General features: G+C 52.0%; 2 protein-coding genes across 2 annotated transcripts in view; one reads left to right on the plus strand and one right to left on the minus strand.

Moving 5' to 3' along the window:
- Nucleotides 1–429: 429 nt before the first annotated feature.
- The window catches only part of Rsph14 (radial spoke head 14 homolog), a 78,634-nt gene continuing 61,218 nt past the window's right edge, over nt 430–17,845 (minus strand). The window contains exons 5-7 of the mRNA XM_048451513.2: nt 4,398–4,623; nt 2,495–2,631; nt 430–731 (exon numbers count right to left, since the gene is read on the minus strand). Of these exons, the coding sequence (XP_048307470.1) occupies nt 490–731; nt 2,495–2,631; nt 4,398–4,623 (605 nt within the window). The 3' untranslated portion in view covers nt 430–489. The remainder of the gene's footprint in view (nt 732–2,494; nt 2,632–4,397; nt 4,624–17,845) is intronic.
- The window catches only part of Gnaz (G protein subunit alpha z), a 53,281-nt gene continuing 46,434 nt past the window's right edge, over nt 10,999–17,845 (plus strand). Inside the window, exon 1 of the mRNA XM_085679752.2 lies at nt 10,999–11,174. The gene's annotated coding sequence lies outside the window, so the exon portion shown is untranslated. The remainder of the gene's footprint in view (nt 11,175–17,845) is intronic.

The following is a 17,845-nucleotide window of genomic DNA, read 5'->3' on the forward strand; positions in this document are numbered from 1 at the left end:
ATAAACTGACAGTTCACACAGGACTAGAGGAGCATACATTAATGGGGTACCTTGGTCTGTCTATATCGAAAAGCATAGTGGAAGCGCTTAGCAAAGCCATGCTGAGCCGCACCCCCAAGGTCCTGATCAGTCAAATGTATACAAAGTTTGGCTGGTGCCTGGTCCAACTGTATACCCTCTAACCCCTAATCCAACTCCCCGCATCCCACCCCTATCCCTGGAGAACTCTGTTCTGATATCTGCCTTCTATAAGGACTTTGGATCCAAGCAGAAAATGTTTGTATTGGGGCCATCTCCTCCTACTTGACACCATGGGATGGACCTGTGCATCCCGGAACCAGGCCCTTTTGGGTCTAGTGTTTCTTCTTTGTCAGGAGAGAGTTGTGACATTGCTCCAGGAACATAAAATGACATTGGAAATCCAGCATAGAAGATTCAACTCATTTATTCAGGCCTAGAAACGCCTATCAGGTTTGGCCCATAAGGAAATCACGGCTTCCACTCAATCACTTTGATGGCTACTTGGGCTGCTCGTTGTATGGCCTCATTTCTATGATTCTGGAGGAGACGGAAGGTGGACACATGGGGCAGCAGTGACTTGCGGCCCTCGGGGGCCTCAGCCAGCATGGTGAGGGCTTTGGTGGCGTTCAGACACACCTTGACCGTGGGCGTGGAACGAAGCAGCTCCAGGAGTGGTATAATGGCGTCTGCGTCCAGGGCTGCGTATTTCCCTGTGGGCCACAGACACTGAGTTTCCCAATCATCTGCACAAGAGAAGCTATCTCCCCATGTCCTTCTACCTGGGGTACCTTAAGAGCAATACCACCTGTGTCCACCTGCTTCTCTACCCCTCCCCATCTTTGCCACACTGTTCCACTGAGTCCAACCTAGGCTATCCTTTTCCTCCTCTGCCTGTTCAGTTCCCTAACCAGTCTAGTTATATCACCCTACCCCTGTCCTGTCCTGCAATCAGCCTCCATAAGATAAAATACACAACATTGTTAAAGGAAAAGAATCAATCATGTGTTCATATGTCAGGCATTTCTTGAGCAACTGTTCTGCACCTGGCACACAGCATCCATGGTAGGTCAAAGGTGCAGCTTAGCAGTGGGACCCTCCAGCAGCTCTCAGAGGATGCTAGATACCTGCTTTATGCCCTGTCCCCTGAATATTGGCTTCTCCACACCTTCCACTATTCTGCCTCTTTAGACAACTGTAAACACCCAAGGCCGAGACCTCTATACCCCATCATCCAGCTCAGGGCCTGACATGGGCTAGGGGCTCAGAGACCCATCTGGGAAACGGTGATATATCCCTAGGTCCTGACCTCTGTGTCTCTAGCCGTTGGCCAAGGCCTGAGGGTCCCCAGCCTTTCAAGTCCTCCCATATAAGCTTGGGCTGAGGTACCCACAATGTGAAGACATGTGGGGTGCCCTGATCCACATGCAGTCAGAATTCCCTTAGTGAGGACATATGATAGGAAGATGCTATAGACTCTGAGAAAGCTCCAGCTTCTCCTCCTGTGTGTCTCAAGTCTACTAGTGGGGAGCCATGCTGATTATAAATCCAAGACCTACAGAGTCATCAGAAAACAAAGAGAGCATCGTACACAGGGCTGGAGTAGAGGAGTGTGAGCCAATCAGGAAGGCCAGATGGCTTTCAGAAGGTTTGAGGGGCAAGACAGGAGAAGGCCACACCTAGTTTGTCTACCCTGGGTCTCTTCCCTCAGCCAGTGGTTGGGCAGCTTAGCCTTGAAATCTGCTGGCTGGGAATCCTAACCTGGGAGGGGAGGGGAACCAGTCAGGGGAAGATACATCTATATTTTTATGTGTTCTACCCCACAACTTGATAAATGTAGTTATGACCGAGAAACACAAAAGCGGGGGATGGGGAGATGGCTCAGGGGCTGAGTGTGGGGTCACTCATGCAAAGGACCTGAGTTCTGTTCCCAGCATGCATCTCAGGTAGCTCACAAACACCTGTCATTTTAGCTCCAGGAGAAGAGGCTTATGGTTACACACACACACACCTACACACAACTGAAAGCAGCAAAATTATTTTTCAAAGAAACACATAAGGTCAAGGGCTACAGGATCTGATTCACCCCAGGAATAACAGAACTGTAGACACCAAACTAATCAATCTCACGGTCCAAAGAGCCCCGAGTCTGAGGCAAGATCTTTAGGTCAAAGGAATGACTTGCTGTAGAGGAGTATAGGTTCTAACACAAGCGGCTTGTGAGAGATCACTGACAGCCCACTGAGTCCAGGAAGATGAGAGAGGTCTAAACCCTGGGCCAGACTTCAAAAACTCCTCAGTGATAGGCCAGAAAGTGGATTTTGATAGAGCCTAGAGGTCTCAGGGGTCAATACTTTGGCCCTTGACATGAGAAAGAAGCATTTGGAAAGCTCACTATGAATGCTAGGGTGCCCTACTCTCCCCTCCTGCCCACACCCACCCAGCCTCGGGAATCCAAAGGACACCTTTGCCTTACCTTCAGTGGTCACTGTTGCATGCATCAAGGCCCCAGCCGCATTAGCCTGCACCTCCTTCTCAGAGTCCGACAACAGACCCACCAGGATAGGAATGACATCGTTTTGCCACACCTGGTTCTTGCCCTCCAAAGGAATGCTAAGGCAGAGAGAAGGCGAAAGGAGGTAAGGCCTGAGAATATCCCAGCACATAGGCTAAGATAGGCCTTGTGCTGGGAATGTGGCTTGCTGTCAGGGAAAGAGATAAAGAGGCCCAGGGGAGTGAGTTTCATTCTAAGCCAGGTTCATAAGTGAAGACATGTTTGTTTATGTGGAAGAGTAAGACCCAAGGGTGTGGCCCACAGCAAGACTACCTGCCTCACCCTGAGTTGGCTTCTTTACCAGGGAAGTACCAAGCTGCTCCACACATCAGTGAGTAGCTTAGTGCCGAGCAACTGCGGGCGTGGGCCTGGACAAGGTAACTCTCGGCTTACTCTCGGTTCCAGCATTGTGTGAAGCTGTGAAAATGAAGGTGGTGAGCTTCCCAAGAGTTTCTCAACCATGAGAGGGCCAGCATTTCCTGACGAGGAAGCCCTCCTCACAGGCTGGTAATGTCCCAGGCAGCACACAAACATCCCAACAGACGGCCTTCAACTTGACTTTTGGTTCACCGTTTCGGCGCTTCACTGCCTACAGAACTCTCATTTTGTAGAACTCTGAACGCCTCAAAGACACAGGTGTTTTATGGGGAGGCTGTTTAGGAAACTGATCCCACAGCCACTTCTCTGTGATACTGTGATGCTATTAGCCATCAGTCTTTATTTACCCTGGGACAATTTATCAAGGACGAAGAGTCCTGGGTGTACCTGCAGGACTGCCCTGGGCTCATTTCCTCGGTGACAAAAGGCAGGTACTAGTCCAGACGCGGCCAGCCGTAAAAGCGGAGTTTATCTGCCTCAGCACATGACATTTGGGTGCCTGTAATCTAGCCCTTCGTCTACAGCAGCAAAGAGAAACCCACTGCGTGAGTAACACACATTAGTAAGGGGTGGTAACGAACACAGGCTGGTGGGAGAGGCCAGAGGGACGGGGCAGAAGCTGCACTTTGATGAAGTTCTGTTGTCAGAGCTTCATTGGCCGGGGATGTCTGACCAAAGACCTAACAGCGATAGATAACGGGTAGATATGAGTAATAGTGTGCATTCCAAACCAGCAACCCAGGGGCTGGGTCAGATGCTACCCTGGCCCTCTAGCAGGACTCCCAGATAGAAGGAAAGCCGAGACTTAAGGAATGGCAAGGCCTTCTCTCCCTCTTGAGCTGAGGGCAAGTGGGCACAGACAAAGGGTCTCCAGAAGCACAGGACTAATTGTGGGGAGGTTCTGTGTTACCCCCCCCCCGTTTCCAGGCCAGGATTGAGACTGTGATGCTATGTGACCTCGCACAAGTGGCTGGACACGTGCTTCCGTTTTCTCCTCTCCAAAGGCAGACGTCTCCTTTCTTGCAAGTTGTCTAGCCGCCCTTGACTTTCTAGGCGGTGCCTGACAGGCTTGCATCCTTAATGACCACTGGCTGTCTTCATGACCACTGAAGTTTGTCTGCTTGTCTTCCTCATGGAGCAGTGACCAATTAATTAGCTAGGTTTGTCCAGGATGGGAGCGTGCGCAAGTTTCCTGGGATATAGGCCAACCTCAGGCATCATGGCCACACTAATGGAAAAGTACTCTTCTGACCCAGGGTCCTCTTCCCCCAGGGCACAAGGAAGCTAGAGGGAGGATGCCTGGGTGGGCGCACTTGGGTTCCCTGGCAGACGCAGCTAGGTGAAGCCCCACCGCTGATCTCCTGAGAGGCCAGGAGTAGTTTGCTACTTTGGCCCTCAGCAAAGACTTAAGGAAGTGACCACTCTGTCAACACACAGCAGGCCTCACCTGATGGCAATGAGTGCCCTGGCAGCTTTGCTGCGGATTTGGGGGTTGTTACTAAGGAGCTTCTCCTTAAAACGGGGCACAGCCTGGCTTTTGAGAGCCTCCGTGGCATCCTCCAGCAGGCATGGTGCCAGAGTGTCCAAGATGATCTCCTGAATGTGCTCCTCCTCTACCTGCAGCTTCCGTACTAGCGACGGAATCAGGCCACTGTTGACGATGCCCTGGGCACCTGCAGAACAGGAAAGGGCATTCATTAAAGGGTCCTTTCCCCAATTGGCCTGCCTAAGTGAGGGGATTGACCCGAGGAGTGGGCAGGAAGGAGTTCGCAGACCCAGCGTGTCTGGAGACGGGAGGCCCTGGAAGTGACTGAAGATGGATGCCCTTGGTTACCCGTGCCTTGAAGGCATCAACCATAGGCAGGTACACAGCAGCCTGAGCGACTGCATCTCACTGCTGCAGGTCCAGGCTTACAGAGAGAGACCTTCTGTCTTCCATTCTATTGTGGCTTGTGTTGGAGCCCGCAAGACTATACAGGGAATGCACAGCTGACCAATGGACAGATCCACCAAAGTGTCTATCCACGTCCACACGGAGCAACCCGTTTCACAGAGCTACAGGAACACTTGTCTTTTGGAAAAGTCATTGTCATATCGGTAAAAAACCTTGTGAAGCCATGATTCTTCCCTTCGAAATGGGATTTGTTCCCAAAACACCTCAGCAGTGTGATTTCTACACAGGCAACAGAGTGGCCTGGCTCCATTCCCCCACACCACGAGGCTTTGGGGCAATGGCATTCACTCTTTGTTCTAACAGTCAAATTTACATAGAGTCAATTCCACAAAATAGCCTGCTAACAGACCACATAGAAATTTCTATAGAAGACAGGCACCGAGCAGGAAGGCAGCATACCCCACTTTTGCTAACAAACAATTCTGGGTGTCCCCAAAGCTGGTTATCAACAAAGAGATTAGATGAGGAGCTGGTTGAATCCAGGATTCAGGGATGTTTAATCGCTTTATCTAATGGTTTGGGATGTCAGGTGCTTCCTCTTGAATGCTGTCCTTTCCCTGGGCCAGGTCACCTGTTCCAGAGTACAGCTTTGTCAGGTTCTACCTGCCCCTTTTTGTGATTTTGATAGGCATATTATCATTGTCCTTGCCTATGGAATTTTCCTACTATGCCTGTAAAAACTAGAAACCTCATGGAGATCAGCCCTTACTCTTCTCCTCCTCCTCCTCCTCTTTGTTACTTCTTCTACTTCTTCCCCTTACCCTCCTTCCTTCTTCTCCTAATTCTTCCCCTTACTCTTCTTCTTATTCTTCCTCTCCTCCATGCCCCCTTCACTTCATGTCTTCCTCTTGCATGAAAAATAAAGAAGATGCAGAGGTAATGTACTTGAGTTAATGTTTTACCCTCAGATCCTCACCTGTCATAGACATCCGATTCTGAGCCCTGAGGGGGTACTGAGGCCGGTACTCAAGACCCCCAATAGGTTTGGACATAAACTATCTCTAAAGGTTCACAGGTTAAAGACTTGGTCCCCAATAAGTGCCTCAGTTGAGAGGTGATTGGCTCACGATGGCATTTACTCCATTAATTAGCCTCATCAATGGTCTAATCCATGATTGCTTCATAGTTGAATGAGCTAATAGGAAGTGGGGTCTATTAGAAGAAGGTCACTAGGGTTGAGTCTTTGAAAACTATGTCTTTCTCCCAACCACCACCCCTTCTCCTTCTTCCCTCTCCCTCTTCCTCTCCCCACCCTTCCCCATTTTCTCTGTCTCACCTTGCCCCAACCTACCCATAAGGTTGGCAGTGCTGCTCTGCCCCAGCTGAAGCCTAGGAAACTGTGAGCCAAAGCGATCTTCTCTCCTTTACATTGATTTTCTATAACTGGAGACTGTGTTTTCATTTTCTGGCTGCCCAGATCCAAATAATTACACAGAAACTATCTTCATTACAACACTGTTTGACCAATGGCTCAGGCATATTCCTAGCTAGCTCTTACATCTTAAATTAACCTGCTTCTATTCATCTGTGTATCGGCACAAGGCTGTGCTTACCGATAATGTTCTGGGATCTTTCTCCTTCAGTGGCTACTTAGCATCTCCTTGACTCCACCTACTCTTTCCCTCTATCTCTGTTCAAATTTCCTGCCTGGCTTTACTCTGCTAAGCCATTGACTGAAACATCTTTATTCATCAACCGATAAGAGCAATACATATACAGAAGGGCATCCCACATCAATTTTCTCAAGTTATTTTGTCATAGGTAAAGGGAAACCAACCAAATTCCCTCCAGAGTGGTGGGGAAGCACTGGACTTCCTTTCCCACCCATACCATGCCAAAGCTGCTGGAGCCTGGAATAGAGCCTGAGAAAGAAAATTCAGGGTATAAAACAGTATCTCCTGTCCCCCAAAGATTTGTGTCCCCATCTGAAAATGGCAGAACTCTGGCCAAGGGGTTTTTGGAATCCCTGGGGCAGGACTGTGCTGGTTTCTATTCTCACTGCTCTGACTGAACACACAAGTGACATGAACTCTGTGGGGACCGTCATTCGTGGCAGGGAAGGCACAGCCACATATGGCTCCGTAGTGGGGGAAGCACAAAGATTGGACCCCTGACCAACTCATGTGCCTGCAGAACAGGAAGCACACATTGGACAGAGATGGGGGTGGCGGGCTATAAATTTTAAGGCATGCCCCCACTGACTCAATTCCTCCAGCTAGGCTTCACCCCCGAAAGGTTCCAAAATTTCCCTAAAACAGTGTCACTGGCTGGGGACTGAATGCTCAGTGCACGAACCCGTGGGTATGGGGCATCTTATAACCAAACTATGTGGCACAGATGCTAGCAACACAGTGGGAGGGCACCCCAATAAGTGGGACCTACCCCTCTCCTTCTGGAGAATCCAGAACCAGGCACAGACAGCACCCGGAGAGCCCTAGACTATCAGAACAGCCTTCCCAATTCACAGCAATGAAAAGGGAACAAAAGGGAGCTCTCTTCCCTGCCACACAAGGGCCACCTGTGACTACCGCCTGGCAGTCAGTCACACTGCCAAGCCTCTTCAGCAGCCCACTGTGCCCACTACAAAGCCTCCTGCTGCCCCTGAGGAGGTGGCCACCAGCAAACATCTCTCTTTTGGTCTCCCCAGTTAAACCCTCTAATTTACTCTAGAGAGGCAAATGAACAGGTTAATTAGCCTAAAGGTCTCTCAGTGCCAATTAGCACCAGGGAATTTCCTCTTTGCGGGCATCACCCCAGCTTTCCTTCCCCGGTTCCCCGAGGATGTCAGATGGCAGGTGACTGTGGCGATGGGGTGGAGAGGTGGGGCAGGGATCTCAGCAGTTCTCAGTGCTCCTCAGGTCCCCTGGTGCTCCTATCCCGCTTCTCCCTGGGGTGCCTGAGTGTAACAACTAACTCTGCCCATTCGTGTTGGAAGATCTCAGGACAGCTCAGGGAAGCCAATCTCCTCCTCGCTGCTTCAAGTGAACTGGGTTTTTTTTTGGGGGGGGGCAGGTGTCTTTTTTTGTTTGTTTTTTATTTCCCACCCAGACTTCCACAGCCTAGATTTGATGCCTAGATGTGTCTTTTCCCAGCTGTGTAACTTGAACCTATTACCTAATCTCTGAGCCTGGTTTCTTCAGATCTGAAATAAACCCCAGTAGAAGCTGTACATTCTCTAACTGGGGCTTGATTCTACCCTCACTTAGATCCGTGTCTAAGCTTCTCTGGAAACCTGGGGTGTGGGGGAGGGGAGACTGGTGTCCCTGCTGTCTGAACTGAGACAGACACAGGCTAGGGGAAGGATGAAGGGAGGTGAAGTCAGAAAAGTTATAATATTAGAGGCACTCTCCTTGCCTCTGTCTATCCCCCCCCCTTCCTTGGTAAAGAACTGAGATCCAGAGAACAAGTCTAATGCCCAAGGACTTGCCAGCCAAGGACAAAGTCAGGACTCTTGGGAGCTCAGATTTTGTTCCCAGGCATCTGTCTCCAGATACTGCTCCTAGGAATACTAAGTTCCAGGGTCAAGATTCATTTTGAGATCGGGGGGGGGGGGGATTAAAAACAAACTTTGTGCAGGGTGTGTCTTTTCTGTTCATTTACATTGCTTCTCTTCCGCGAAAAGGTGAGCGGCAGGTCTGGCTAGCTCTAACTGACCTAGGTGCCATCCGCAATGTTAAAGTGGGGGATGCGAGACCTGGGAAACAGGGAGACATTCCGCAGAACCCACCTGGCTGCCACCGCAGGAGAATGGGTGAGTCTTGGAGGCAAAGAAAGGCAAAGCATAGAACGAACCCTGCCAAAGCCAGTGCCATCTCTAAAGGCCAGGCCCTGGGTGGCTGAAAAACCAGAGAGGTGCAGGATACCCCAGCCCACACCAGGGTATCGGGAAGGCTGGTAGAGAGCCAGCTGGGGGCAGGGGCGGGTAAGTCATTAGGGAACACCTGTCCCTGTGATTCCACAGAAGCAACAGACTCTACCCTGCAGTAGGCCTTGGAGACTGACTTCTCAGCCTGTTCTTATTTTCTCTACCTGGACTACTCCTTATTTTCATTATCTGATTATTCACTGCAACACAGCTCGCCCTGTCTGTGAGTCCACGCCTAGCTCAGATAATATAATACTTACTACTCACTTTCTTGGGTGGGAAAAGCCAGTCTGAAATTTCTCTGTTGGTCCTCAATGGTACCCTTAGCTAGCTGTGACTATCCCTAGTATCCTTGCATGTCTGGTAGGCGCTAGTGTGGACAACTTGGCCTTTCCGAGGTTCTCGACAGACCTCACATTCCTTCGTGCCCACCTGAAACTCACGTCTCTCTGACACCTGGCCATCCCTTCTCTTGCCATAGCTCCAGCCCAAGCATCTTTATAAAGCTAGTCCAGTGTTTGGTTGCTCTCCCTGCCCTATGCCCCCAAAGTCTCCACTGGAGACTGCAATACTAGAAGGATGAATGGTCATGCTGCCTTTCTACCCCCCTTCCAGGGTTTTCTAAAAGGGTGCAGAACTATATTCTAGAAGTATGCACCACATGGAGACCACCGGTAAAAGACCAGGTGAGCACGCGGAGGCCACCAGGAAAAGACCAGGTGAGACCAAAGTCTCTCACTTGGAGGTAGTCGCTAGGATCAGGTCCAGAAGGCAGCAATCAGCCCTGGCATACACTTCAGGGGCTATCCTCTGCTCCCCCACCTAGAATGCTGTAGGGGGCAATTAATTATTGCATTGGTTTTACTTACTCTCTGCAATGGGCTGAAGTCTGACCCCTGAACCTGCTGTGCAAACTGCCTCTGCTGAGCCCTGGTCCTTTATTTCTTACATACATTAACCCTCTGAGGAGTGTGTAGTACCCTCTTTGACAGATTAGGTAACTGACTCTCAGCCAGGTCCCAGTGACAGAAGACTGGCCTCACAGCCTGAGGACTTGGTAGACATGTTCTTCAACCATCAGCCACATTTCTTTAGTCCTCATTGGCCACACATCGTAGTATGTCCAGGTTAGCCTCAGCAATGCCCATAACCAGTAACCTGTTCATTCCCTAAAAGTTTGGACAGCATTTTCACAGGTGGACTGCCCCACCCTCACCCCCGGGTATGCAGGAAAACAGACCCCATTTAATAGTAGAAGAACCATTCCCAGGGAGACGGTGGGATGGTGTCCTGACTCCAAAGCATCTGACTGGCGGGTATCAACATGTGGCCATGGCTCCCCATCTCACCCTGGCCTCTAAGACACATAGTATATTCAGGGTTACAAGGATGGAAAAGACAGAGGGGCACTACTCTGGTGCCCCCCTGATCTGAGTCTTTCTTATACTGCAATGAGGTGCCCCCAGCCAAGACCCACACGAGCTTCTCCTATTAGCGGAATCTCACAGTCTGCTGCACTTAGGTGCTTTTTTTCAAGGGTCCGAGGTCTCTAGGGGAGTCTCCAAAGCGGGCGGGGACTTCACTGATCTGGTTCCCTTGGGTTTCTCTCTGGTGGGGTGGGAGGGTCTCCTTAAAGTGCCCCTACGTGTTGCAAAGGAAAGCAGAAGAGATGACGAATGACAAGCTCCGCGAACCTCGCCCGTTTAGCCAGCCCATCAGCGTTTTCCAGCTCCCTAAAGGATTGTTGAGGCGATCCAAGGAAGCCAGGACCGATAACACTTCGCAAAGAGACGGGTGGGAGAGTAGGTTGCCAGGGCTGAGTTCGAACACCATTGAGGTAGAGACTAAGAAGGAGCAACCAGGGTGCAAGGAACCTGGGCTACGAGGCTCTCTGGGTGGGTTTCCCAAGATGCTAGAAGTGGCTTCGGCGAGGTTAAGCGCAGTGCAGTGCTACAGTCTCCGGAGCCAGCAGCGCGTGCGGTACGGCGACGCGCACACAGCCACGGCCCCGCCCCCGTCTGTTGTTATTGGACTGTTTGTACGTCCGTCGGTCACTATCGACCAATGGAAAATGAGCTGAAGCTAGTGGTCCGGCGACAGCGCGTGGTGCGGGGCAGGCGAGCGGCAGACCCCGCCTGCGGTTGGCCTGGCAACGGGCTGCGCTCGCGACTCCGCCCCCTGCCGACGGCGGCGCGGTGCGGAGCGGGTGGACCCGCTTGCGGGCGGCGCGGGAGGGCGGAGGAGGGAGCCAGGGCGGCGGAGCGTGTGTGCCACCCGCGGACCGGTCACGTCCTCGCGCGGGCGCCGGCACCCGCGTCGTGCAGATTCTGGGCGCCACAGCCCCACACTCGCGGCCCCGCCCCGCCGGGTGCAGCTCGACCGACGCACGAAGCCGCGCCCGGGAGGTGAGTGAGTGAGCGCACCAGCGGCCCCGGCGCGCACAGCTGAACCCTGGGCTGGGGGCGCGGCTGGGGCTCACCCCACCCCCACTCGGGCCCGAGCTTGGGGCCTTTGTGCTGGGGGACCCGAGATCTATAGGGCTAGGGGTGCAGAGACAGGGATGCCCCACCGGGTAGGAGAGCCGCGAGGGTGGGGTTGTCTGCGAGGTGGGCAGGGGTGGCCACGGCCCAGACAGGTGCCTGGGGAGGGAGGCACGGCGGCCCAGTAACCCTCGGAAGGGCTGACCACTGCCTGACGAGATTGGGCAGGGGGCGCCGAGGGTGGTGTGGGGCTACTGCAAGCCCTGAGCAGCTGCGGGTGCGGAGACCAGGCGGGCGACCTGCGGGAGCGACGCCAGGCGGGGGTCTCTCTCCGGGGGCCAGGGGTGCAGGCAGCCGCAGGTGTCAGGAGCTCCGGCGCTTGGCCTTGATAGAAAGGGAAGAGAGGGCCCTGAGGCCCGGGTACAACAGCTCGCTGTTCTCGGTCATCGCTCTTGCAAGGGAGCAGGTTCCTTGGAGGCATTTGGAGCCAGAGATGAGTATCGACCTGCTGCGATTGTAATATGTTCCTGGCTCAATATTTTTTTCCCTTAAAAGGCGGTGGGGTGTTTGGGGAGGGGTGTAAGGGCCTCTGCTCGGGATCCTGCGGTGGATCTATGGGGGCTCTGCCTTTAGGGAGGTGCTGAGCCTGTCTGGATGAGGATGGCAGGAATCTGCCTAGGCCGGGAATTGGGGATCCTGTTACAGAGAGGAGGATGGGAAAGCAGTGCCAAGTGAGACCAGGGTTCCCTGGAGTCTGAGTCTCAGGGTGGAGGGACCAGCCTGGTAACCGAGGTCGCCTTGTCTGGGGAGGGGTTTGGGGCAAGGCACCTGAGCCCTGACAGACTCTTTTCTGCCCAAGTGGTTTTCCCTGCACTAGGAATCATCTAGTTCTGCTAACCTGGCCCTGGTCTAGAGGAAGCTGCTTGGCCAGATTCAATTAAGCAAACATTTACTGAGTGCTGGCTCCCCCAGGGCCCTGGTGCTGAGGTGGAAGGGTGGGAGTGGACTGGGCCTGCCTTCCTATGGGAGAAATATGGCTGTGCTCTGATAACCAGGCCCTCGTGTATGGTGCAGGGGGCTTGGGAGGGGCCTGAGAGAGATTCCCCTATGCTTAGGTCAGACCTGCCTATGGGCAATGTGACATTTGAACTGGAGCTTGAAGGACACAGGCACAGTCGGAATGAGCAATGTGGGCAGAGGGGAGAGAATGAATGGAGAGTTGGTTGCTGAGGCTGCTGGGTTGGGTGGAAGCCCAGGGTATATGGGGGGTGGGAGTCAGAGGTGTCAAGTGAGACCAGGGTGGGTGAAAGGCCAGAGACGCACATGAAGGGAAGTGGGCAGAGACACCATGGCCACACACCATTGTTTGTTAGGCTGTCTCAGTGGAGCCTTACAGCCTCTGTGTCTATAAAAGGGAATGGTTCTCTGACCCCCTGGAACTGAGTTGTGTTCCAGAAAGAACTTCAGAGAGCAGAGAGGGCTCCTGGCCACCCAGGTCTGCCCTAACAACACACCTTGTCTCTGGCAGAGCCAGGGCTCTGGGTAACCAGCCCACCCAGCCTCCTTCTTAGCCAAGATGAAGTCACCTGCTTTGAAGGAGACAGTGTTTAGCTGGTGAGTCTGGAGTTGGGGAGGTTGAAAAAGCAATGGTACAGTAGGGACCATTGAGGGACCCAGGAAGCTACAGAGGGCTGCCCCATGCTTGGACACAGTGGTGCCCCCTTCCGTTTGCCTTCTCCTCTAGACGTGAAGAGATGCTGGTATTTGGTATAAAATTCTTCCCGGGTACTCCTCTACCAGATGCTTTTCTGTGAGGCGGGTTGTGAATAGACATGGTTCTTCCCCCTTAGAAGGCCAGTGTCACCTTCTGCCCTAGATCTGCTCTCTTGTTCCCAGAGATGTTTTTATGGTTTTCTATCAGAAAGACCTGGTTCTTACTCATCTTGGTAGTATGCCCATCATGAAAGATACACACACACACACACACACACACACACACACACACACACAGGGTATTGGCTGGGGCTCAGGGTGCCGCAGCAAGAACACAGCCTACCTGCCCTCATGGGGTACATGGTCTGTCCTTCCTGCCCTGACCCATTCCAGGAACCTGCTATGGAACTCGGTTTAAAGCATAGAGAATAGATTCTTTCTTCTGTTTCCAACCTCCTAGACCTTTTGGTCCCTACAGATTTTTTTTTAAAAAAAAAAAGAAGAAGAAGAAGAAAGAAAGAAAGAAAGAAAGAAAGAAAGAAAGAAAGAAAGAAAGAAAGAAAGAAAGAAAGAGTGTCTCAGTCTGTCCCTCAGGAGATCCTATGGAGAGTCCAGCAGTGTCTGGGTGACTGGATCCAGGCATCACTGCCAGGAGGTCCCTGCACGGAGGCTGCTGGGAGAGAGTGTCTTCTTGCAGATAGTTTGAGAATGTCTCCTCAGTCTAGCTACTCAGTAGTGTGGTATGTGAACCTGGATAACAGTGTGCTTGCATGCGTGCGTGCACACAGGCGGATGTCTGTGCTTCCTCCCCTGGAGGCAAGGACAGAGCATGCCTTTGCCACCTCAAGACCAAAAGCACTGGGTGTCTGCAGAGGTGTGTTAGCTGCTGCTGACTGTGGCTTTGCTCATGGAAACTCTGGAGGAAGCAGATAGCCCACTGGTCTCCCAAAGCCCCTAGGAAGGAAACCTAGGGTGTCTGAGCCTGGGGCAGCCTGTGAGTCCTGTGCTTGACTTAAAGGAACATGAATTTAAAAAAAGAAAAAGTGTTCCAGACAGACTCCAAAAGTTCAAAAGTTTGCTCCAGGCAGGCAGAGGCCACGCTGTACTCTCTGTAGCCTAAAGAGGGCCCGGGAGCACCCAGGCTTTCAGTGACTAAGAGCCATTAAAGCAAAAACTCCAGTGTAGGCTTCAGAAGCCATGGAGACGGGCCCTGGTCCTGTTACTTATGGTTGAGACCCATCTCCTCTGACCCTTCTTGTCCTCGTGGGTAAAGACCTAACAGTGCTGTCCGTGGTCCCCACATCAGTCATCCACTTTAATGTGTTCACACTGGAGGAGAAGCACAAGAGAAGAGGCAAGACGGTGGCAAGTTTGAGGCCAGTCTTAGCTATATATATAGCAAGACCTTGTCTCAAAAGTTCAAAGTGCAGGGAAAAAAAAAGAAAGCTATATACAATAAGTACAATGACTATATACAACATATACAGGCAATAAATACATCAACAATGTCAAAAAAAAGTTCAAAGTGCAGGGGCTGGGGGAAGATAGCTCAGTCAGTAAAGCCCTTGCCACTCAAGCATGAGGGCCAGAGTTCCATCCCCAGGACCCACATAACAAAACCACGTGGTGAGGTGCATCCTTGTAATTCCAGGGTTGGGCATGAGGAGTAAAAACAGGCAAGTCCCTGGGGCTAGCTAGCCAGACAGTGTAGCCTAATCGGGCAAAACCCAAGCCTATAAGAAACCTTCTCAAAACACAAGGTGTACAACACCTAGAGAGATGGCCCCCACATGTATGTGTGTATGTACATGTACATGTACATGTGTGTACCCACACCACACCACACATAAACATGTTCCTATGTACACGTGAAAGAAAAGGGTAGGTGGCGGAACCCAACAGGTAGGGTCTTAAGACTGGGCCAGGTACGGCTCACACTCCAGTGAGTCCGAGGACCTGCACAGGGTAGAACAGAGGAGGATCTGGAACCAGCTGGCGTTTTGAAAGCTGCTCTGCTCTGCTGGACGTATAGCTCTAAGCGGGAGACAATCATCAAACGGGGAAGCCCTTGGTTCCATCCCCACTACCAAAGAGCAATGATTCTCTAAGTAAAAGAAAAGTAGACTGGGCTGGGATGAGACCCTGAGGCCACTGGGGGCGACGCAGTATTTCGGGCGAGGGACTGGAGAAGGGTGTGAGTCAGGTGGGAGCTCTGGGGTTTTATCTGAGCCACTAGAAGGCTACCGCTGGCCCCAGCTAAGGAAGGAGGCTCACCTCTCACCTGCAAGAGGATGAGACTTGGCAATCTGATGAGACTCGGGCGGGTACTGACCAGGTCATGGTCAGAGCTAGAGTCAGTGGAGTCCTTGGCATCGAAGTGTCCAGGAAGCTGTGGGCCAATGAGGTCACGGAAGACCCAAGGTGGATAGGACCTGAGAGAATAAGGGTGAGGTAGGAGAACTGACAGACTGGTTAGGTGGGAACACCCTTGGAATGGTCCTTCTGGATGCTGAAGAAGGTGTCCCAGGATGGGGGCGGGGAGGCGGAGACCACTTGTTTGTTTCCCAACCACCCAGACCTGAAATAATCACACAGAAACTATATTAATTGCAGTACTGTTTGGTCACTAGCTTAAGCATATTTCTAGCTAACTTTTATATTTTAAATTAACCCATTTCCATTATTTTATATTTTACCACGAGAGTCATGGTTTACCTTTGCAGCAGCTATATGGTTTCTCCCTTGACTCCTTCATATATATGTGTGTGTATGTATATATGTGTGTGTATATATGTATATGTGTATGTATATATATATATATATTCCAGCCTAGTTATATTGTGTTAAGCCATTGGCTGAAAGCAGTTACTTTATTAGCCAATGGCAATAAACATATTCACAGCATACATCACCTCCCACATCAGGGGAGGTATCTAACAGTGGGGTTGAGCACCGTAGGACACTCTGGCTACGCTATTGATTGGGACTTTGGTAAGAAATTTGTAATCATTTCAAAATGGCCACAGCTCAACATCAGGCTTGACTAAGGACCTATGTGTATGCCCGTGATGCCGGCCTACTTCTGGAGACTGTAGGAACGGTGTTTGGGTTGTGGTGGGCAGAGAAAGAGGCCTAACAAGTTGTCCTGTGACGTGCCCGCTGCCCTCCCTCCGCTCCTTTCTTCCTTCTCCTGAGTGGGGAGATCGGCTGTGTGGGGTCAGTCAGGACTAGCTTGTGATCTTGCCTTTGATCTCCTGGCTAGGGATCCCAGAGCCACTCATTAAAACTTGTTCCCTGTCCGTTATCATTTCCTCCCCGCTCCATCTTTGTCCCCGGTGTCCAGTAGCCACTCAAGACGCTCAAGACGACAGGTAGCGGGAGGTACATCTTGAAGCCCACCCATAGTCAGACACGGGGCAGGTGTGGCTGGCAGCTTCATACAGTGGCTGCCGTGAGTCAGTCTCTCTCTCTCTCTCTCTCTCTCTCTCTCTCTCTCTCTCTCTCTCTCTCCACAGAAGCCTGCTACATCACAGAGTTTTGAGTTATTCACTTCTAAATTAAGGTATACGTCTCTTTTAGCGATGTCCCTGGAGAACCCATCAAGAAGTGCTAGGAAGCTAGACTGTCAAAAGCCACAGTGCGGGGAGGGGCCTTCCGGTGTCAACCCCAACGTTCCTTCTAGCAGAATCCAGCTAGAGGTGCATCCTGTCCCCAGGGCTCTCGTGGCCATGGCCATGCTGGGGTAGGCAGTGGTCAAAGCAGGCCTTTTGAGAGAGAGACCCCTGCTCCTAGGACGGAGAACCGCCAGGACAGGATTCCTGATCCCTCAGAGAGGGTGTCCCTGTGTGCCACAGGTGTCGTGGTCCTTTGCGCTGTTGGGTCGGAGGGATGTAGACTGATGTTCAGATTTCCCTAGAGCCCAGACATGGACGTCCCCAAGGAGGACTTACCCAATCTGCCCTGTATTTCACAGCCAGCTGCCTCCCAGGGGTCAGGCGATGTTTGTTGTCCCTCACAGTCAGTGCTGAGGCGGAGGGACCTGTTTCTACCTCAGTTTTAGTTGAGGAGACCTGATGGGTGTGGTGGTGGTGGGGTCTTCAGTGCCTCAGTAGACCCTGAAAATCACTGCCCTTGACAAACCAGGCTCAGGAAGGGAATTAAGGAACCCTGGGGTCTCAGCAGCCTGGGATAGCTCAGCTTCCTCCTCTGTAGACTGACTTTATTCTAGGCCACAGGAAGCATGCTGGAGGCTACCTGGCTGGACCCTGGAGCCAGAGTGGACCTGCTGGTAGCTCTCAGGCTCTGGCCTGTGCTCCAGCCAGAGTGGTGGGTTGCAGCAAGCCTGGGCATTTCCCATCTAGCCCTTTCGTTCTGGCTCCACGTCTGGTGATGGGGTATGCAGCTCCGGGACTGGGCTTATTTCCTTTGCCCTTTTACCCCTTTAGGCCACATTTTCCTTTTCTCTAAAGGGATGAGGGGAATAAGTAGACTCTGAGGTTCCTTGTAGGCTAGCTGCTGACTGAGAACTGAGGGTCCGCTGCCAGGTTGGCCACTCAGCGTGGAAGCTGGCCTCACCCGCCATCTTTCCGCTTTCTCAGATCCTGCCTAACGTTGGTTGCCCTCCTCTAACTGCAGGGTTGCTTGACTCCTGGCATCAGCATTGCAGGCCAGGTTTCTCCACAGGGCAGAATGGGCCTTGCAGTTGCTTTGGCTTTCACAAAGGGCCACACACTGAGAGAATTTTCACATCTCTGACCCCATGCTTGCTTGAGTCTGGCTGGGACCTCACTATAACCTGATTCACATCCCAGGCGTGCGTCTGTGTCCCTCCCACTCCCCCCCCCACCAGTCACCACAGCCTGACCTATTTATTTCCTTTATTT

Source organism: Myodes glareolus, chromosome 18 (genome assembly GCF_982192425.1).
Source record: "Myodes glareolus chromosome 18, mMyoGla1.1, whole genome shotgun sequence".
NCBI classification, from domain to species: domain Eukaryota; kingdom Metazoa; phylum Chordata; class Mammalia; order Rodentia; family Cricetidae; genus Myodes; species Myodes glareolus.